This window comes from Schistocerca americana, chromosome 5 (assembly GCF_021461395.2).
Source record: "Schistocerca americana isolate TAMUIC-IGC-003095 chromosome 5, iqSchAmer2.1, whole genome shotgun sequence".
In the NCBI taxonomy this organism is placed as follows: domain Eukaryota; kingdom Metazoa; phylum Arthropoda; class Insecta; order Orthoptera; family Acrididae; genus Schistocerca; species Schistocerca americana.
The window spans coordinates 224732749-224755939 of NC_060123.1; the positions used below are offsets into that span (position 1 = coordinate 224732749).

The 23191-nt window shown below is 36.8% G+C and overlaps 1 protein-coding gene across 1 annotated transcript in view; it reads left to right on the forward strand.

The window, feature by feature from the left end:
- Window positions 1-23191, forward strand: part of LOC124615690 (structural maintenance of chromosomes protein 2) — a 174315-nt gene that overhangs the window by 119383 nt on the left and 31741 nt on the right. The window contains exons 12-16 of the mRNA XM_047143723.1: window positions 3988-4134; window positions 4225-4429; window positions 4645-4780; window positions 17320-17444; window positions 22604-22797. Of these exons, the coding sequence (XP_046999679.1) occupies window positions 3988-4134; window positions 4225-4429; window positions 4645-4780; window positions 17320-17444; window positions 22604-22797 (807 nt within the window). The remainder of the gene's footprint in view (window positions 1-3987; window positions 4135-4224; window positions 4430-4644; window positions 4781-17319; window positions 17445-22603; window positions 22798-23191) is intronic.

Below are 23191 nucleotides of genomic sequence, written 5' to 3' on the forward strand. Positions count from 1 at the left end.
TATTTAAAAAACTAAATTATATCATAATCAGTGTTAACATCGTGATTATTCTCTCTCTCTCTCTCTCTCTCTCTCTCTCTCTCTCTCTCTCTTTCATAAAATGTACAGATAAGATGCATTATGCTTCAAACTTAGTCATATAAATATTAAATGTAAGATCGGAAATGAAGAAAGAATATAGAAGTGGGCAGAGAAGTTGTTGCACACAGTTTACACAAGTAAAATAAGTGCTTGTGCATACATATCTCAAAATTTCATAGTAACCATGTGTGAACATACTTTACCTCATACTATTTGATTTTAAATATGCAATTCACTCGCAGGTGCTCTGCTTTATTAAAAACTTAACTGGCACACCATTCGTCACATGTAACTGACGTTCTGTGGTGGTGTGTAACTTACGTGTGTGTACTTACAAACATACAGACTCCAGACCCATGTGTGTGGTAACTCCACATCACATTGAATCATGGGTGGCACAGTGTGTTTTATGCACATTGGTGGTTACCAACTAATATTGTGTGACATCTTGGGGTGGTAGCTTCACAGTGCCATGCAGTGAGGCACACACCAGCTCAAAGTTGTCATGTTTGCTGATATTCCATTATTCCCACAAACAAGTAGCTTGTGTTTGATAATATAATGATGACACCTTGTGCATAAACAGAAAAAACAGACAGCAGTATCAAATAGAAAGCACATTTGTGCTGCTAACACTGTTAAACATGTAGACACTTGCACACACAAAGTTGTGTGAAACAGACTAATGTTATCAGAGATGAAATGTAGCTCCCAAAACATTATCAAAGTCATGATTTTGCTTCCCTTACATAGAGGAGGTCACACAAGCACAGCAGAAAGATATAGTTTTCCAAACTGTCACTGGAAGGGTTCTCAACCATTTATTATAACTCGATTGTTATGGTACACATAATGAATTTCTACATGAAAAGTAGTTTAGCAGTTCATCATAAGTTGTTACCACCTGAAAGTGAAGGTCTTCTCTTTCCAAACACTTTTTTCCTTCCTTCCAAAATGAGTGTACAGTCTCCTTCCTTTTTATCCTTCTGTTGCTGTCTTTGTCAAGTGTTCCTCCTGAATTTCTTCCTCAAAACTGTTGTAGAGTCCAATTATCAATTCATGGCATATTAATCAAGACCTAGTAAATTATGCAATTTGGTCTCCCAAAGCTTGGCAATTAGGGAATGTTGTTTCGCACTCCTCAGATGTCAAATTTTTCCATGCCGTACTTTCCTCCTGATAGACAGGTGTTATGCACAAATACTAGTCTTTAGGAATCTATGAGAATGAGACTTTAAATTGTCATTGGTAGTGAAATTGTTGATCATTACATTGGAGTAGTAGTTACCATTACAGCTTCCTTCCATTAAAAAATCATTATCCTCTCATATCAAGCTTCTATCAGTCACAGCATTGCAATTTTGTTGGACCTTGAACAAACGATACATCTCATTAAATTTAATTTCTAGGTCAGAAGAATGTTATAGTACAACAGAAATCAACTTGCCGTCTAAATTACTTTCATCAAATAATTTTTGTCTGTCAACAGTGGCATCAAGAATCATTGTACTCAACTCTGTGAACTTCTTGTTGCTGTAAGATTGAGACTGAACTTCAGCCATTTCAGATTCTTTCCCTTCATCTTGGTTTACCGTCCTGATTGTAGTCAGAATGTTCAGTACCTATTCGTCAATCCTATCAGCTTATTTTCAAATTTGTGATTAACTCTCGCATGTATTTCTTTATTTCCTGCTTCATTGTCTTCAACTCGGATGTGTTTTTGTCTATTTTGCAGTTCAGTGTACAGATGTTTGTGTCTAGTTTATTGTTCAGATTGTGGAAGTGTGTTTCTAGTTTATTGTTCAAGTCGTGAAAGTGTGTGTATGGTTAAGTGATTAGTTCGTGAAAGTGTGTGCCTAGTTTATTCTTCAGTTCACATAAGTTTGCATTTAAAGTATTGTTCACTTCATGTGCATTTGCATCTAATTTATTATTAATTTTGTTAAGACCTCTCGCCGTACATCATTAGCTGCTTGTAAAAAATTTAATTGGCAGACTGGTATTTGGTTCTATATCACATCGTCAAAGTCATCCGATACAGAGGACAGACAAACAAAAGTATATGTATCGACATCTACAACATAATAATATTTTGTATACTTAACAGTAGAAACATAAAGTTGCATACATATTGTGTACATCCAAATCAAATGATGTGTGTGGCAATTACAGATTCTGTATGGTTTCAAAACTGATGTTGCTCTGAGATCAGATGTAGATACATCTGGCATGTACTCACTACCTGTATATGTATTAAATACTGCACTTCGAAAATTAACAATAAGGGTGGAATATATGTAGAGATAAAGTTTATGTTAACTGTCACAAACAGTACAGTAAGGTAGAGGGACATAATGCAACAAAATCTCTTACCACACGACAAGGTTGCCACCTTGGATCTGGATCTGTGGGTAACCCAACATAGCTTGCCAAATTTAGTAAATTTCACATGCAGGAAAACAGAGAAAACTCTAATCCAAACCTATTCATTCAAAAAACTGTTAAAATTTTTTATATACATCTTATTACAGAACTCTGTCATTAAGTACATTGTCAGGTTGTTTTGTCATGTGAGTGTACATCTCCATTTCTTCCAGGAAATTCAATAATCGACCTTCTCCTGCCTTGTGAAGAATGGTTATGTTTCTAGTGTTGCCATTAACAGCACACTTACACTCTCTTAAATGAATAGTAAATTCTGAGTAACTAGATTCATCAACATGTTGTCTAAATCACATTTTGAAGTTTCCCCATTTGCCCAACATAAAACTTGCCACAGTCACTATGTATCATTTTATATACCTTGGATGCTTTATATGCCTAACTGTTATCTACAGCACGTACAATACATTATCCTTACATTGCTCACTGTCCTGAAGCCAATTTACAGCCTCGTTTTCCAAACCAAATGCCTTATCAGGAAATGACCCCAGTATGGTAAAACTAAAGACCTATCTTTTTTCTTTTGTTCACTTCTTTTGAATGTGACCTGATCTCTATTCCTAGTTTGTTACTTCTGTTTCTTGGTGTATAATCTCATAATTAGTGTTGCATCAAAGTGATTGTTAGATGCTGCCTTTTTCAGTGTATACAATTCAGTGGTATTCACCTCACGTAAAGGATATTTCATTACCCTGTCAAGTGGTGAATGAAAATAAGCTTTTTTATGGCGCCATGGACGAGAAGAACTGTTTTGCATTATGCACTCATAAGTAGTCGGTTTTCAGAATACACTGAATGTGTGAGCGCACCCTCCTCTTGAGTGCTAGGTTTTCTGATAGGCAGTTCGCCATAGGTAGGCCTCCTTTTTGTTCATATGTGTGTTCAGTGAAGTTAAAGTAGCTCAGAAACAGGACTAACACGTGAAGATCACTCAGTTCATCAATTTCTGTTTGTCTCGATGTATTAAACTTGTGTAACTTTTTTGATAATGGGTATAGCTTCAGCTCTGGTGATATCTGTATACATTTTAGTGACACCAAGAGAGAGAATCTATTATTTGCTGGGATGTGAACATCTTTAATCTGATTGATTAGGCCAGCTAGCTCACTTCTTTGTTGTGTGGGAACTACATGTTCAATTTGTAAGAGCTGCGAAAATGATACATGGCTTAAATTAAAAAGTTTTACAATGGTCAAGGAATTGGCAGAAAGTCAAAAAGTAGATTTTTTTGTTTCTTTTTTTCTTTTCTTGTTTCAAGCGAATTTGTGAAGGTTTCATATGGCATTCAGAGGCAGTAAAAGATATGTAACAATTTTCTTTCAAGCATGAGTAGTGAAGGTCCATCACTAAAACCAAACAAGCTGATGTACTACTGAGAATTTTATTACATATTTGTTTTATTATTAATTGTTTGGCATATTACAATTGGCAACATTTTGTAAAATGTGTGTAAATTTGTTTCAGCTGTACAACATTGTAATTGATAATGAAGTAACTGGCAGAAAGCTCCTAGAAAATGGTGATTTACCACGTCGTACAACATTTGTTCCATTAAACAGAATAATTGGTAGAGCTCTTGAACCTAAGTATGTTAAAGCTGCAGAGAAGCTGGTAAGTATTTGTGGTGTTACTAAAAATATAAGCACACTCTGTTTTATTTCAGAGGCTGTCAATGCATTAACTTTTTATTTTAATTTTTAGGTTGGTAAAGAAAATATAGTACCAGCAATACACCTTGTGGAATTTGATGACAAATATCGTGTTGTCCTCCAGTATGTCTTTGGTGAAACAATGATTACAAACAATATGGACATGGCACGTGAGGTTACATTTAATGAGAACATCAAGAAGAAATGTGTGACTTTGGAGGGAGACATTTTTGATCCTGCAGGTGTCTTGCAAGGAGGTATGAGATTTTAACATCATTTGTCTGTTAAAAAATAATCTAAAGATGGTAGGGACATCTTTCTGTATGCTTTAAAAATTCGCTGTAATCCTAAGTGTTTCTGCAAGTACGTGAATTGCTGTTGCAATTTACCCAAAGAGTCATCCAATGTACAAATTGGAAACCAGCTTTTTTAGCTCTAGAATTAATGACTGTTCTTTTTCTCCTTATGATAGGTGCACCTAGCACTTCAATACCAGTGTTGTCACAGTTGGAAGAGATTTTTGCCATGGTTGATGACTTTGAAGATAAAAAGCAAAAACTAAGAGAGATGGAAGAGAAAATTAAAAGGGTCAGTGAAGTTGCAAGATGGTAAGAATTTTTCTTTCATGATTATGCATTAGCATAAGCGATTCCAGGACAGAGTTGAGGTTGGAAATGAAAGATAATGAACCATATTCAGTGACACTAATAACACAGGTGTGACACTCATGATATTACTTCGAGATGAGGTCTGCTGTCTTTCTTCCAAATAGGATATTTGTGCAGTGTATATGGTCTCTTACTCTGCTGGGAAAGTATAAAATTTTGTGCTGCTGTGGCAGACTGATCTCTGTATTAATAATTTTACTCTTTGGATGTCATGGTTTTCACAACATGTCAATGAAATAAATCTTCTCAGATTACTGTATACATATGAAGAATCTGTGCCCCCTGATTTTAAGGGAGGGTGGAAAAAATGAAATACTGGCGTTAACTTGTGTTTGTGTATACACCATCCATTGCATGTATCCCTTTTTAAAGTGCAACTTTGAATGGGAAATTTACACACATATCTAGTGGTTGCATGATACATATTAGACCTACATGGATGACAAAGTCAGTTTTCTCTTTTTGTAACTTGTCTTGCAGTTCTCCGGTTGTATATCCGCAGAAGCTGTCCAGGACTGATGTGTTACATAAATTCGGTAATCCTTTAGAGTGACATTTCCAAACATGTGACACCCCGTCAACAACGAGGTTATTGTCCATAGGTCTCACCAATATGTCTTTCACTGATTTTTTTCAGATTATTTTTCCTTTTAAATATCACATAAGGTGTTACCTTTTCTCCATCACCAGTTACACACATCACTGTACTCCTTTGCTTCTCACTGCCACCAGTTTGTATCATGATGCTCGATTCCCCTTTTGATGCGTGTTACCAATTTGTGATGATACACTGTAATGTTCGTGGTGCAAATTTATGATGTAGCAATGAAAATTCAAATTTTGCTCATAATCCCCTGGAAGCAGTTCAAAGATGGTAGTTTTCATCAAGTGGCCTAATCCATGTTGACTGAAAAATCTTGATAATCAGTCCTGGCTAGCTTCAAAACCAGTGACACCTAGTTCTTTGGCTAAAGCCTGTGGTTTGGTCTGTATAATAGCAGAGCCTTTTTCCTAGGTCCAGGTGCTTTGCATTGTGGCCACAAAATGCCCGGCAATTGCTGTTCGTTTCTTAAAGCCGTATTTTGTTTTTTTCACCTGTCACAAATACAACCCTCACCCACATCATATTTCCTCCACCACACAGTTTCCAATTTTTTCTGCTTCTTCAATAATTTTAAGTTTTGCTTTTTAATGATATGAATATAATAGAGGGAAACATTCCACGTGGGAAAAATATATCTAAAAACAAAGATGATGTGACTTACCAAACGAAAGTGCTACAAGGTCAATAGACACACAAACAAACACAAACATACACACAAAATTCAAGCTTTCGCAACAAACGGTTGCTTCATCAGGAAAGAAGGAAGGAGAGGGAAAGACGAAAGGATGTGGGTTTTAAGGGAGAGGGTAAGGAGTCATTCCAATCCCGGGAGCGGAAAGACTTACCTTACAAATGTGTGTGTGTGTGTGTGTGTGTGTGTGTGTGTGTGTGTGTGTGTGCGTGTGTGCGTGCGCAAGTGTATACATGTCCTTTTTTCCCCCTAAGGTAAGTCTTTCCGCTCCCGGGATTGGAAAGACTCCTTACCCTCTCCCTTAAAACCCACATCCTTTCGTCTTTCCCTCTCCTTCCCTCTTTCCTGATGAAGCAACCGTTTGTTGTGAAAGCTTGAATTTTGTGTGTATGTTTGTGTTTGTTTGTGTGTCTATCGACCTGCCAGCATTTTCGTTTGCTAAGTCACATCATCTTTGTTTTTAGATATATTTTAAGTTTTTCTTTAGCCATGTATGAGCTGTAACAAGAACTTGTATCCATAATTAACAAGTGCTTAATACATCACATCTAATGGGCTACTGACATGTCGCGTACTTAGGCTGTAACAGTACTACAGTGTAATGGGATCTGTTGTTGGAGCTGGTGTGGTACTAGCCTTATTGCAGTTAATCTGCATGTCCCACTTTTTCATCCTTAGATTCAGGAAAAATGTGTGCGGATTTGTTGCATATGTGTGGTTCTTTTGTGGAGCGACTACGATGTTCCCTGAAAGAACATATTCCATTTAGATTGATGCACTAATATCTTCAGAAGATTTGTTCATCTTTTTACTCTGCTGACAGGATGTAAGAAGTGTGTGGTTCGTGCTTCAGTATCTTCATAGTCTCCTTCCGATTGTTACATTTCTGTCTTCAGCACTTCTTCAGGCTTTTAGTAACTCAGTGCATGTCTGAGATCTTCAAAGAATTGTTTTTGGGGCCCATGTTGGTCTCATTTTTCATAACTGAGCATTCAAAAATCTGTTATGTCTTAATATGTGGCCCAGAAGTGTTGTCTTTCTCCCTGCTACCTGACCGCTATTCATCTTCCTTTATGTATTTATTGTAGGATCTTCTGATTTGTTTACCTCTGACCACAGCTCATTTTGTTGACTCTCTTCCGTAACCACATGAATTTCACTTCTAGGTGCTGTTTATCTTTTTTACCCATTGTTCAACCATCATTTCAACTAAGCAGCGTACTCCAAATCAGGGACAGCAACGGTGTGCCAAACTGCGCGCGTGTACAGATGTGCTTCACGCGTGCCATCCAGGGCTTGGTCCGCCTCGCCACTACTCGGTTTTCCTCGGTCTTTCGCAGCACGGCGCGGCATTAGACTAGCTGTGCGATGCGACATCTTTTCATCCGGCATAGGGTGCATTAGTTGATTCGTAGTAGCAGCCATGTTTATTCCTCGCTATTTGTTAGTGATTCGTATGAAGTTTATAAGTACTGTACAGTGGTTGTTGCAATGGAACACACGCTCACAAAGAGGCAGGGTAGTGACACAATGTCACGAGCCTTCAGAGCTGAATGGGAATTGCAATATTTTTTCGAAGAGAAGGATGAAAATTCTCAATGTCTATTATGCAGCCGCATACTCGCCGGGCCCCGCAAATTTGCAATAGAATGGCATTATAACACCACACACAAAGATCTTAATGATTTAGTTGGGTTGATAGATCAAACAAGTTGGCGGAATTAAGAAGACGTAGTGTTATACTGTGAGACGGGCCGAACGTGAGTACCACTTACAAATCTTTGTGTTTCTGATGTTTGTATTTCTACATATTTGTCACTAGAATTCGAATTTAGAGTTCACTCAATTTTTGTTTCATTTTTTTAGCCTGCAACCGATGTAGCGACCTGTCTTTAAGAGCAGGCTACAAAATAGCGCTCAAAATTGCAAGAGCGAATAAGCCTTTCAGTGATGGTGATTTCATTAAGGAATGTATTGTTGAGACGGAGGAACTCTTGACGCCACTGAAAGTAAAGAAGTTTAGTGAAATTAGTCTTTCCAGACAGACAATAGCTCGCTGCATAGCTGGTATGGCAGCGGATGTCTACAGGCAGTTAATTGATAGTGCCTGCAAGTTTATTGCATTCTCTATTGCTTTGGACGAGTCAACCGACATTTCGGACACAGCACAACTAGCGATTGATGTTGGTGGATGAAATATGGCATCCCGGTTATTACACAAGTTGAAAATATGGTCACTATTTTTTTATAAACTTAAATTTGCCATATTTCGTGACAGTACCTTTTCCATTAGACGTTTGCAAGCAAATATAAGTCTTGGCTTCAGTTGTCTAAGTATGATTCCACAATGCATCGTTGTCGGCTGCAGAAAATGACGTGGTTCAGCGTGTTTCTCTCATTTTGGTGTTTCAAATACAGTTTCTTCAAATGTAGTTTCTTCTTTTCAGATAATACAAAAATAATACTAACATAATTCAAAATTATTTATGACTTCGACCTTCACATTGTTCTTCCATCAACACACACCAAGAGTTAGCTTCCGACTCGGACTGACTATAGTCAAAGACTACTCCAACGTCAAAGATATTTTACACAATCAGTTTCTTTGCTATTCTTCGATACATTTTCTAATAGTAATCAATATGCTTTTTCTCTCAAAAACAGAAGTAAATTAACATATAATAAGACAAATTATAATAAATTCTGACAAAAATATAAGAAAACATTTTCAATTCAGTATTGACAAATACGGTAAAAAAAAATAACATCTCCCAGATCCATTACAACTGCTCCCCAGGGCTTTTGTTGTTATGGACATATACAATAAAATCCCGACAACACTCAGTGATGGATCTGTATTACACAGTTAGTACATTAATAATGCAGTTTGATAACCTCTTCCAAATTTGGACTCTTTGAATCTGTGGACTTGTTACTGGCTGTTGTTGCAATGATACTTCCCCATCAATCTCATACACAAAAAAAAATTCAAGTAAAGAAATTATTTGACATGACAAATATACATGGTATAAAACATACATGAGAAATATTCTAACATACAGCATACAGATTGAAAATAATAGAAAGGTAAAAACTCCTTTGCTAGAATAAGATATCTACAACCACTTCTTTGGTCACACTGTGCCAACTGGCTCATGAACATATATAGTGTAGTGTTTTTTTTTAATATTTAACTTCTGATTTTTTTAAAATTTTTATATTTTTTTATTAGTCATGTTTTTTTTTGTAAATTTTTTTTTTTTTTTTTTTTTTTTTTTTCTTTTTTTAGTACAGCTAAAGATACATCAGTATTATCTAAATTTTTGCAATTGTTTATATACACTTGCCTCTCCTTACTACAATATTACTACAAGTCACATTTTTATGAAGAGTACTTTTGCTCCCCACAACATCAGTATAAACAACAATAAACTGCTCATATATCATGAGGTTTTATCTAAAATTGGTTTTGAAACTTATGCCTTTGCATGCATGTCCTCACATGCATGCCTTCACCCACAGGGAAGACTTAGCTTCCAAAATTAGAAAAATTCAGAAATGCTCACTAGGGAGACTTTTTTTGTAAAAAAGTAAAAATAAATCTTTCTCTCATCTTTGTTACATCAGTGTTTTTTCATCAGTTTCAATTAACATGTGACTTCAAATTATTAATTTATACATGCAAATATACATACTTGGTTGTACAGGTAGTTTTGTTCTAACAAGCATATTCCAGTGGAGGACTTTTGTTTTAGATGATAATAGGTTATTTAAATTTTGAAATTATGATTTCTGTTTATGCAGTTTTAAAGAGACAACATTCCTAAGACCAAATAATTTCTTTGACTTAAGATACACCAAACGATAAGCATTAGGGTGTGGATTTTCTATGACTTTTCTCATGCTTGAGCAACATTCTGCTTGCAAATGCTATGGTACAATGTATCTTAACTCCATTCTCTACTCTTTCTTGAAATAACTCTGCTCCAAGCCCATAATTACTGCTATCAGTGTTCAAACAAAATGGTAAATTAAAATCAGGTCTGTGTAATAAGTGTTGCTTCCTCAACTCTTGCTTAATTTTATCAAACTCTTCCTGACAACTTTTATCCCAAACCCAAACAGTGTTTTTCTTAAGTAACTGACTTAAACATGGTGCATTCAGACTCTGATCACTTATATGTTTTCGGTAATAATCGCATAACCCAAAGAACGACTTTCATTGTTTTTTAGTCTTAGGAATAGGAATTTCTGAAATTGCTTTAATTTTTTCTGGATCTGCCAAAATTCCCTTGTCTGTGACAACATAACCCAAAAATTTTAATTCAGAAACTGCAAATTTACATTTCTCTAATTTCAATGTCATCCCCCCTTTTCTAAGTTTTTCACAAACTGACTTCAAAATCAAAAAATGTTCCTCCCAATTTTTCCCTGTAACCAAAATGTCATCTACATAGATTATCAGTTTAGACGCAAGTTCTTGCCCCAGTACATGATCCAAAGCTCTTATAAATTCGGAAACAGAAGAATTTAACCCAAATGGCACAACACAATATTGGTAACTCTTACCATTGTACAAGAAAGCAGTATATTTTCTAGAATTAACCGAAAGTGGTACTTGATGAAAACCCGAAGTTAGATCCAAACTTGACATATATTTTATATCTGTAAATTTATAGAGTAACTCATCAATATTTTCAGGGTGGTCTGTCTGTCTGAACAAAATTTTGTTTAAGTGTCTAGCGTCCAAACCCAGTCTTACTCCACCATCTTGTTTCGAAACTACTACTAGAGGATTATTATATGCACTGATACTCCTTTCTATTATATTACATCCTTCCATCTTTTTCAGCTCTTTCTTAACAGCAGGTCTTTTTGATATTGCAATAGTGTATGGTTTTATGAAAAATGGTTCATGAGGTTTTACCTGAAGCTCACACTGGTAACCCTTTACCCTACCAGGTATGTCACTAAAAACATCACTGTATTCCCACAGCAGATTTTCTAACTGTTGTTTTTGCTCCCCAGATAAATTTTGTGTTTCTGAAATTTTCAAATTTACTAAATTCCCAAATTCAACTTCATCAGTATCAAATCTATGAATTTCAGTATTCTCCAATCTATTTTTTTTTTAGTAAATTAATACTGTCAAAATTTCCATTACTCTGATCATCAAGTGTGTTCAAAAAATTTGTCTGAATGTATTCCCTTTCACTAGTTTCTATCAAAAGTTTTCTTCCAACCCAATCAAATGCTGTATTTACTTTTACTATCCAATTCATACCCAAAAGAAAATCCTCATTAAATTCCTGAATTACAAAACATCCATGTGTGAACAACTTGCCTTCAATTAAAAATGTCACTAAAGCCTGGCTTTTTACCAATTTACTGCTCTTCCCAGTAGCACCTTTTATCTTTATCCCAACAACTGGCAGTTCAACATAATCTTTCCCCACTTTCAATTTCTTGCTTAACCTTTCAGATATTCCCGAGATCTCACTTCCTGTATCGATTAAACATTTACCAATCCATGACCCAATTTGAACTTTTATATAAGGACTGCAAAATTGATCACTTTTCTCAGAACCTGTATCCTCATGTAATAAATCACTTTCAATTTCCCCAAACCTATACTTATCAGAATCATATGGTATACCATTATATGTATTATTTGTCACAGTTATAAAATTTGCACAAGATACAAAATTGTCATTAGTACTCTCTATTATCTCAAATAGCCAAGAATTTTCATCCAAATCACATTGTATACTATTGAAGTACTTATCCTTCAGCTTTTCAAAAATAAAATATCTCATCTTTTTCCACCACTCAGGACATACAGTTTCACATACATTAATAAGCATCTTTCTAAAGTTCTTGTCAAAAGAAATAGTTTCACTGTTCAGCCATATATTCATAAGAAATGTGTGTGTATCAGTAGTATCTACAAAAGTTTCACTTAGGTAAGAAGTTATACATGTGTCATCGTTATTTGTGTAGTCAGATTCTTTACCAGCAACATCTAAATTCACACTTTTACATACACCCAGATTGCGAGTATTATTCATCCTGGTAACATCCCTGGGAATTTCTATAATATTCTCACTATTTAATCCATTTTCAACCATGTGTATACCCAACTCCCTATTTAAACTAATGAAATACCTTTCCTCAACATCATCATCAATATCATTACCATCATTATCAACTTTATCAACAACATCATTATCATTACACATATTCAGGTCATACGCATTCAAATTATTCCCCAAAATATTATTTCCCCTTTCTAAAGTTACCAGATCCCTTTCACCAACATTTTCATTCTCACAGCATGCATTCTCTCTTTCATTCACACACATCTCTGAACTACTGCAAATTACATCATCCGACAAAGTGTTTTTCTTTTCTGCCCAAGTGTAAAACTCTGTTAAATTAAATGAATCACAATTACTTTTATCTACTGTATGTTCTTGTGTATTGAAATTGTTATCTTTATCATTATTATTTTCCTCTTGAAATTTCTTCAATAAGTAACAACTAATGACCTCATGTGATAGCTTAGGTTTGGAACTGACCTGTTTGGGTTTATGATAGTCACATCCATTGGTCCTTTCATCATGCTCACCTTCTGCCTCAACCTTGCGGACCTTCAAGGGGGCGTCTACTCGTTTTTTATTTCCGGTTCCTGTTTGAACTGCTGATTATGGTTCTGCCAATGTCTCTGATCAACATTTCTGATCCCATTCCTATGCCAAACATTACCTGATTGTTGGTAGTTTCTATTGTACTGACCTCTATCAAAATTTCTGTGATTTTGATCCCTAAAGTGTTCTCTATTTTGTTGATTATTAACGTGAAAATGTTGTTCTTGTTCTGGATAAAAATTATGGTCCTTCTTTTCAAAATTGCTATATCCCCCTGAATTTTGACTGACACCATGATAATTGTTTTGTTCCCTTTTTTGAAAGTTGTCATTTCCCCAATTTTGACCATTACCTTTCTGAGTAAACCCACTGTGTGTTCTTGTTGTTACCCTATCCAACTTTTCAATATAATTGAGAAACTGCTCTACATTACTACCAGGACAATGAACTAAACTCAACTGCATTGCTGATGGCAATCTTCTCTTTAAGGTATCAATTTTGATCAAGTCATCCAAAGGTTTTGTTAAATGAATAAGTTTTTGAAGTTCACTTTTGCAAAATTGTTTCATGTTCCCATCTAATTCTCTATAGTTTCGCCCATTCAAAAATTCACTTTTGATTCTAGTTTGTTTAAGATCATCCCAAAATTTTTCCAAAACTTTTGATTCAAATTCTGAAAAGGTCATCCCCAAAGTTACAATCTGGTTTGCCCAAGTCAAAGCTTCCCCTTCCAAGAATTTTTTCACAAATTTAATTTTTATTTCATCTGGTGAGTGAGGTAAAAAACAATCCTTACAATACTGCATAAAATCAACGGGATGTAAGGGTCCATCTACCGAAAAGTGCTTCACTGGAATATTAGATATAAGATTACACGTGTTGACATTGTAATTTTTGCTTTGAAATTCAATGTCAAAACTTTCAATTTTTTCGCTAAGTTCTTTGACAGATTTTTTGTTTTCCAAATCATTGCATTCTACTTTTTCTTCTAGAGTAGCCAAACGATTGTCAGTTTCTTGTTGTACATTTTTAACTAAAACTTTTGTATTCTCATCCAAATTTTTAATTTCCCCTTTTATCTCATTAAAATCAATTGATTTTCTTTCCCTATCTACCAGTAACTCATTTTTTACAGTATTAATTTCACCGCTCAATTTAACATCAATTTCATTTACTTTTGCTTCCACAGATTCAATTTTTTCCTCAACACTGCCAACTCTGTTCGAAAGCTCACCCACTTGGGTATTGACTGCTTGGACTTGCAACAAAATGTTATCAATTTTTTCATCCCAGTATGTCTTATTGTCGTCAACTGATTGTTTAATTTCTTTCGTGAAATTTACAAGAAAACTTTTTAAATCAAATTGATCGGTTCTTTCTCTTTCATTTGACCTGTCCTGATGTTCGAAGTCTATTAAATTACTACTTTCTACTTTAGGCACAATACTCTCGAAAATCTCATAAGTCATTGTGAAGAACAAAAATTTACACACAACAATATAAAACAAGATAAAAATATTGTTTTAACAAAATACGAGGGTTTCGTGACTTATCTGGAACACTCTTATACTGTTGCAAAACCACGTTTTCCATCCATGTGATTGTTGACCAAAATTCTTGAAGTATTTTCTTCTGTCGAAAATTATATTTTTTGCCGAAACATTTCTTCTCCAAAACTTTTACTTCCCGATGAACACAAACACTGTAACATACATTCTGAAGAAACTGGTATTAACACACAAGAATTTTCTTCCTCGTAGCACTGTTGAAGATCTCGTGAACACAATATCCCGGCTACAGTCCCCAGTTGAAATATGGCATCCCGGTTATTACACAAGTTGAAAATATGGTCACTATTTTTTTATAAACTTAAATTTGCCATATTTCGTGACAGTACCTTTTCCATTAGACGTTTGCAAGCAAATATAAGTCTTGGCTTCAGTTGTCTAAGTATGATTCCACAATGCATCGTTGTCGGCTGCAGAAAATGACGTGGTTCAGCGTGTTTCTCTCATTTTGGTGTTTCAAATACAGTTTCTTCAAATGTAGTTTCTTCTTTTCAGATAATACAAAAATAATACTAACATAATTCAAAATTATTTATGACTTCGACCTTCACATTGTTCTTCCATCAACACACACCAAGAGTTAGCTTCCGACTCGGACTGACTATAGTCAAAGACTACTCCAACGTCAAAGATATTTTACACAATCAGTTTCTTTGCTATTCTTCGATACATTTTCTAATAGTAATCAATATGCTTTTTCTCTCAAAAACAGAAGTAAATTAACATATAATAAGACAAATTATAATAAATTCTGACAAAAATATAAGAAAACATTTTCAATTCAGTATCGACAAATACGGTAAAAAAAATAACATCTCCCAGATCCATTACATGGAGTCGACACAAATTTGCATGTGACGGAAGAACTGTTAGATTTAGTACCAATGAAACGCACAACGAGGGGTACCGACTTGCCAAAAGCAGTTGAAGAGGCAGTTGAAGCCGTTGGCCTGAATTGGAAAATGTTAGTTTCAGTCACCACGGATGGAGCGCCAGCAATTCGAGGTGCTCAAAATGGGCTTGTAGCATTGTTGATAAAAAACTTGGACGATCGACAGAAGATTTGTACGGAATTCATTGTTTTGTACACCAAGAAGCTCTTTGTGCTAAGTATGCAAATTTGGAGCATGTGATGAAGTTGGTAGTCACCATAGTACATTTTTTGAAGTCGCATGTCATAGTACACCGTCAGTTTCAACAATTTCTCATGGAACTGAACGAAGAGTACGGAGATGTTATTTACCACTGGGAAGTATGTTGGTTAAGTTGAGGATTGCGCCTCGAAAGATTTTTCAATTTAAGACTCGCTATTGTTGAGTTCCTGAAGGAAAAAGGAAAGGCAGAGCCAAAATTAGAAGATCCAAAATGGATTGCAGACCTTGCCTTTTTAGTTGATCTGACTGCACGCTTGAACGCTCTCAATAAGACTTTGCAAGGTGAGTAGCAGCTTATTTCTAATCTGATGGAAAAAGTGGATGCATTTAATAAGAAACTCGCATTGTGGAAGGAACAACTGATAAAAATGAATACCGCCCATTGCCCTACGCTCTCTAAAGTCAGAGAGAATGCAACTTCTGACGAATTCGTTTCTGTGTTGGAGGAACTACAGGCACAATTTTCTAAACGTTTTCAGGACACTGCCAGTCTGACATCTGTTTTTGAAATATTTTCTAGACCCTTTGCCATTTCAGTTGAAAGTACTCCACTGCATTTGCAAATGGAATTGATTGATCTGCAGTGTAATACTCGTTTAAAGGACAAATTTTTTTACGTAAAAACTGTCCAGGAATTTTACTATAGTTTTCCTCGGGAAGAGTTTCCCCATCTCCACAATGAGGCTGCAAAAGTTATATCAGTGTTTGGATCGACATACGTGTGTGAAAGGTTTATTTCGATTATGAAACTAAATAAGTCAGGCAATCTGAGTGACGAAAATATGAGAAACTGTCTGCATTTGTCCGTGTACCGTCAGTTTGTGCCGGATATGTACTTTATTATGTCTACAATGAACCAAAAATAATTAAATTAATGGTGATAATTTTGTTGTATTTGTCATATTTTTTGTTGAGAATTGTAGTTATTGCAAATTTTGTACAGTAGTTCCAGAATATAAAATTTGATGTTTCACATGTAGTTGGAATCATTTATTCCACATCATACTGCATGCTGTAGACTACTTTCAAGTCTGTTTCTATATCTCAGCTTAAATGTTGTAAGAATTTTACATGTGACAATGTGAGAAGCACGATATTATTGGTGTAATGCAGTTTCAAACCCAGCGTTATTGTTATTTTTCTGTAGGAGTATGAACAGCCAACAAAGATTCAGTGTTGCTCAACATGATGTGTTGTACAGAGCTTAATATTATCAAAAGTCGTAATATGAAACTAAGCCACATGCTAGCAGGGCGGTGTTCCTTACGTGAATGCACTGTCACGTGCGGCATGCTCGTAGTTCCACGTATGCGCGCGCAGTCAGCTGGTGTGGTAGTGGCGGACGTGTGATGTCAGAAGGGAGCGATCCGAAGCATGTAAAAGCTCGGCATGCGTGCATGCACACGTGCCACGTTCTTGGCCGTCCCTGCTCCAAATGAAAAATTTAGCATAGGTTTTGCGATCTTGGTGTTCAGGATTTGGTTGTTTATAGAGTCTTCTCTTGCAATAGAATGAATGGTGGTCTGCAAAGTTTATACACATTCAAATTCCATGGCCACTATCACATCAGGGCACTACAGCCCGACTGCCAGTTGGCAGCTTCTGGAGACGTGTGTGTGTGTGTGTGTGTGTGTGTGTGTGTGTGTGTGTGTGTGTGTGTGTTTTCTACATCTGAATAAGGACACACTATCCTGTTTCATGTTGTTACTCCATCCAGGATTTCCCACTGTTCGCGTACATTCTTAAAACTGTAACTTTCAAATATGCATTTATTTCATTTTATTTTCACGAGTTATTTTTTTGTTTTTCTTTCAGCTATGATTCTTATAAACAACAGTTGGAAGTGAAAACACACAAACTCTCACTTCTGCAGAACCAGTTGGAACATACTGCCCATCACCGCCTGATGCAAGAAATTGAACAAATCAAAGCTGACATAAGTAAGTTTTTATCTACAACAATCTTTGATTTCTTCATTGGTGTGGAGTAAATACATAATTGAAACTGTGTTAGCAGTTTGTTGTTTCCAATTTCTGTGAACATACAACCGAAGGCAAGATACTAAGCCAAGATAAGTTTTTCTTTTGTTCTGTCTGCCATAGCATTCCAAAACACAGCAGCTTATGAGAAATATCACATACAGAATTTAATATTTGTGCCCTGTTGCCAGACAGTAGAAGCTTGTTGTTGACAAAATCAAATTTATTGATAGTGAGGAGGAGAAAGCAGTGGCATTACAGGCAGAAAAGGTGGTGACAGCAAAATGTTAAAGCTGATACAATGCTGAGATGAATGGAATTGAAATTCCCCCCCCCCCCCCCCCTTTCAAAAAAAAAAAAAAAAAAAGCAGCTAAGTGCCCACAATATACAGCATGTAAAAAAGCCATGTATAAATATTGACAGAATTGTTAGAGAAGGTAAAGGAAACACTTTTGTTACATGAACAAATGTCAACAGGTACACTGCTACCCAACTAGGGTCCTTGAAAGGCTTGGCTCTAGACTTCTTGTGGGCAATTGTTTACAGTAGTTTGACCGCTTCCTATGCAACACATTGATATTGGAATCTCATTTGCAACATAATTACATCTTACTGTTAGGAATGGTCTTAAACGTCTAGCAGTGTTCACATCCATTTGTAAACAATTATGTAGTTCTTGTTTAGGTTATGTTGCATTTACATGAAAGTTACTACTAATATTTACAGGTTCTTCATGACTGATTACACTCTGGCTTAGCCGATGACATGCATTTCATTTATGGAGAGACAACAGTCAAGAAGCAAAGTGTCTGTATGCAGAAAGTCTTTTAAGAAGGAGACACCAAATCATTTCACTTTCCAAAGACATGATGGCTGTCTTCGTTAAACAGGATCCGTGAGACCAGAAAGATGTGTGAACTGTTCGGTTTGAGGAAGCTGTGTTATAGCGAATTGAGAACCACCCCAGTGCCAGCAAATGCTTCATAGCCAAGTAACTAAATACCTACAGCTCCTAAGTTGTAACATCCTGCACAAGACACGCATGCATTAATTCAAATATGAGGGTGTATCAGTTGATGACTTCACGTAATGTGTGGAATTCTCCAATGGTATCACAATACCAAGCCTGACTTCCATATGTGTATCTTGCTTACTGATGAGGCAGCCTTCACAGTGGAAATAATATTCAGCAGCCATAACAACCATATCTGGACATTGGAAAACCCTAAGCCAACTTGTGTGTACGGTCATCAACAGAGATTTACCTTAAATATTTGTGCTGGTATTGTTCACGGCTATCTAATTGGGCAGTGTCTTCTGCAAAAAACATGCGATGAAGGAAATAACTAAGGATTTTTCCACAAAGTACTGCTGTAAGTGTTGAAGAAAGTCCCTCATTCAAGGATTAGGATGTATTGACCTATAGGCTGATGACTTTCCCTAGTGCTAATTATACCAACACCATCCCTGTCTTAAAAGTGTTGTTTATGATGATTATGGTTCCAGCATGACATGGTCTTATCACATTTTACCAATGATGTGAAGGAACATTTAGACAGTGTTTTCCTCTCAGTTGTTGGATTGGTAGGACTGGAACACTACCACGGCCAACATGCTCCCTGCCACACCCCTGTGTACTTTGTTTTATGGGAGATGTGTTCGGTGTACAAGACAGTGGCAGACACCCCAGAAGAGTTGAGTGCCCATTTGGCTGAAGCCATTATTCATGAAACACCTGATTGTTTTGAGCTTGTCAGACATCATTAGCATGCAGATTCCAGTTGTGCTGTAACATAAGTAGATGACAACTCTAATATTAATCACATCACAGTTTCAACACTGTCCCTGAACATCACTAGAGTTAAAACCATCATGGACCTGCAGCAGGGAAAGAGTACAGTTGTCGCATTTTTAAGTGGAGGAGTGTGTTAAGATGATGAGATAGAATGCAGGAAAGAGAGAGACGGCACAGAGGAAACTGAGGGCAGAATAAGTGAAAATGGTGATGGGTTAGTGGGGACTGAGGGATGGAGGATTATGTGATGGACATGTTGAGGACAACACATCTTTGGGTTGCAGAGAGAGATCCTTATGACATGGATTGTGAACAGCTGGTGAAGTCAAACATTTGATGCTCAGCAGTGTGTTTTGCCACTGTGTGGTCAACTCTGCTCTTGCCTACAGTCTGGTGGTGGCCATTCATTCAGATGGATAGTTCGTTGGTGGTCATGATTTTATACAAGGTGGAAAAAGTCACAACAGAGCTGGTATATATGTGTGAAAAAAATGGAGTAGGGTGTGTTGTAGGTGCATGTGATAGGGCTTGCACCAGGGTCTTTCACAAGGATATGACTCATGTCAAAAGGGGTTGGGAGTAGTTATGCTGTAAGGGTGGACCAGGATATTTCATAGATAGGGTGAGCAGCATAATACCACTCAGAGAGAGGTAGGGAAGATTTTTGGTTATTTATATATGTAATGATCTGTAATCAAAGCTCTGGTGAATAATGTGGGTAAGTTGTTCCAATTTGGGATGGAACTGGATAATCAGGAGGGTGATCCTTTGCTATCAGTTCATGGGTGTGGTTGGAAGATATGAGGCATAGTGGGTATAACACTGAAGATCCATTTGTGAATTAAGTTTGGAAGATAGTACCTTTTGGTACAGACATTAGTGGTAACTTCTGCACACAGGGCAATGGATTGCTTGTCACTTTATGTTGGTGGCCAGACTCAAGGATAGGGGTTTTTTTGTGCTGGAAAGTATTGCAGCTGTAAAAATTGAGGTACTCTTGTTAGTTGATGGAATCAATATGGAAAGAGGTTTTTATGGTACCATTGGAGAGCTGGAAGTTTCTCATCCTTAATTCTGTACCACTCTTGCCACCCTCTATTCCATTGTTCCATCTATGCTGCCCCACTGTAATTGATGACAGATGCCTCACACACATTAAAAATTCCATACACCATCACCCTAATGTTTCAAAAATTATGCCCAGGAAATTGTCATTGATACACAGAAAATCATAAAAAATTCAATTTATTACATAGTTGTAATAAAATCTTACATAATATTTGCTTTTATTATCAACAATGATGACATTATACTGGGGAGGGGGATTATTATTGTTATTAAACCCTTTAGTTGATCAGAGGATAAAAAAAGAACCAAAATATACCTACCTTTTATTTGGGAGCATAACCTTGATTACTACAGCATAGATTCCTCAGCTTTTCTTACTGTGAGGCAGAAAAACTGCTTAAGTTCTTAAGACAAAAAATTATTTCCATCATAATATTGTACATCGTCTTTTACTTAAGCACGAACTTCATTATGATTGTTTCGATTCGATCTGAGGTCCAAATCTCAGGTACCAAGAACACTGTGATAATTTATTTATCTATGATATAAATAAGGAAAAATTAAATTTTCAGTGCATAAATAATAGACAAAGAATCAGAAGTACTATGAATAATTTTTCTGGTGGTCAGCTTAAAGGATTACTTTTGCATTATAATTCAGGCTTGAAATCATATAAACAAGTATACAAGACATGTAGGTAGCATTGAGAGATGTCAGTATCTCTTACCTGATTCTAAAATACACATATCAAAAAACGTTTTGCATCACCCCGGTTCCCAGAACTCCTGAAGACAGGTGTTGACTGTAGATATTGTATCACAGACACAGTCCCTTTGACTGTTCAGAGACGTCACGAAACCTGCCCAAAGATGTAAACAGGTCAGATAGCCGATCAGTTCCAGTCATTCCACCATGAAGGAGGTACACGGCCTGTATTGTGTGTAGTTTAACCATGCCTAGACAGTCAATACCACGGTTTGATTGTGTCCGCATTGTTACTTTGTGCCAGGAGGGACTCTTAACAAGGGAAGTGTCCAGGTGTCTCGGAGTGAATCAAAGCGATGTTAGGATGTACAGAGAAACAGGAATTGTTGATGATGTGCCTCGCTCAGGCCGCATAAGGGATGCAGTGGATGACTGCTACCTATGGATTATGGCTCGGAGGAACCCTGACAACAACGCCATGATGTTGGATAATGCTTACCATGCAGCCACAGGACATCGTGTTAAGACTCACTGTGTACAATAGGCTGCATGATGCGCAACTTCACTCCCAACGTCCGTGGCGAGGTCCATCTTTGCAACCACGGTACAGATTAGCCCAGTGGCATGCCGAATGGACTGCTCAGGGTTGGCATCACATTCTCTTCACCGAAGAGTGTCGCATATGTCTTCAACCAGACAATTGTTGGAGACGTGTTTGGAGGCAACCTAGTCAGGATGAAAGCCTTAGACACACTGTCCAGCAATTGCAGCAAAGGTGGAGGTTCCCTGCTGTTTTGGGGTGGCATTATGTGTGGCCGACGTACACCGCTGGTGGTCATGGGAGGCACCGTAGCGGCTGTACGATACGTGACTGCCATCCTCCAACCTATAGTGCACCCATATTGGCAGCATACTGGCGAGGCATTCGTCTTCATGGATAACAATTTGCACCCCCATTGTGCACATCTTGTGAATGACTTCCTTCAGGATAACTACTTCGGTTGACTAGAGTGGCTAGCATGTTCTCCAGACATGAACCGTATGAAACATGCATGGGATAGATTGAAAAGGGCTGTTTATGGACGATGTGACCCATCAAGCACTCTGAGGGATATATGCTGAATCGCTGTTGAGGAGTGGGCCAATCTGGACCAACAGTGCCTTGACAAACTTGTGGATAGTATGCCACGACGAATCAATGCAAGAGGACGTACTACTGAGTATTAGAGGTATAGCAATTCTGGACCACCACCTCTGAAGGTCTCGTATGGTGGTACAAAATGCAGTATGTGGTTTTCATGAGCAATAAAAAGGTTGGAAATGATTTTATGTTGATCTCTATTTCAATTTTCTGTACAGGTTCTGGAACTCTTGGAACTGAGGTTGATGCAAAACTCTTTTTGATGAATAAATTGTGGTTGTTTTTGTGGTAAAGCTGCCTTTAACTGAATAATAAACTTTTCATTTTTCTACATTTTTAGCTTTTAGTGCAGGTTTATATTGTTAAGTTGCCATTATAATTTTGTAATACAAGTAAATGTACTGTTTCAGAGGAACTGGAGGAGAAAGTAGAAAAATGCAAGCAGATTGAGAAAGATGGAGCGAAAAAAGTGAAAGACCTCGAATATCAAGTGGAACATGCTAAAGAGGTTATAGAAAAGGAGAGGAAAAATGCAGAGAAAGATATGAATCGGCTTAAGACCAAATCGGAGGCAACCCAGGAGAAATGGCAAAAACTTCAACAGGTAAATTTACTACATCTGATGGTATTTCAGTATAATTTACACCATCAGTACTGTCACTGTTCATTATTGTGATGGTTTTAGTATTTAATTTATACTACATGCTCTAGCAGGATGTATATGGCCCGGGAGATCCGGGAAAAACCCGGGAATTTTTTAGAATGCCGGGATTTTTCATTGTTTTTGATTTTAGTTAAAGTTTTGTAGGTTTGACGTGTAAGATCTGATACGCTGACAAAGAACTCTAGTCCACTACTGCTGAATAATACTGCAGCAATGAAACATAAATCAGAGAATAACACCAAAATAAAAGTTTAGTTGCATAGAAAATGGGTAATTTACACAATGCACAGACCAGAGTGCCGACACCGAAAAGTGTCAAAGGCTTTAGGTCGAA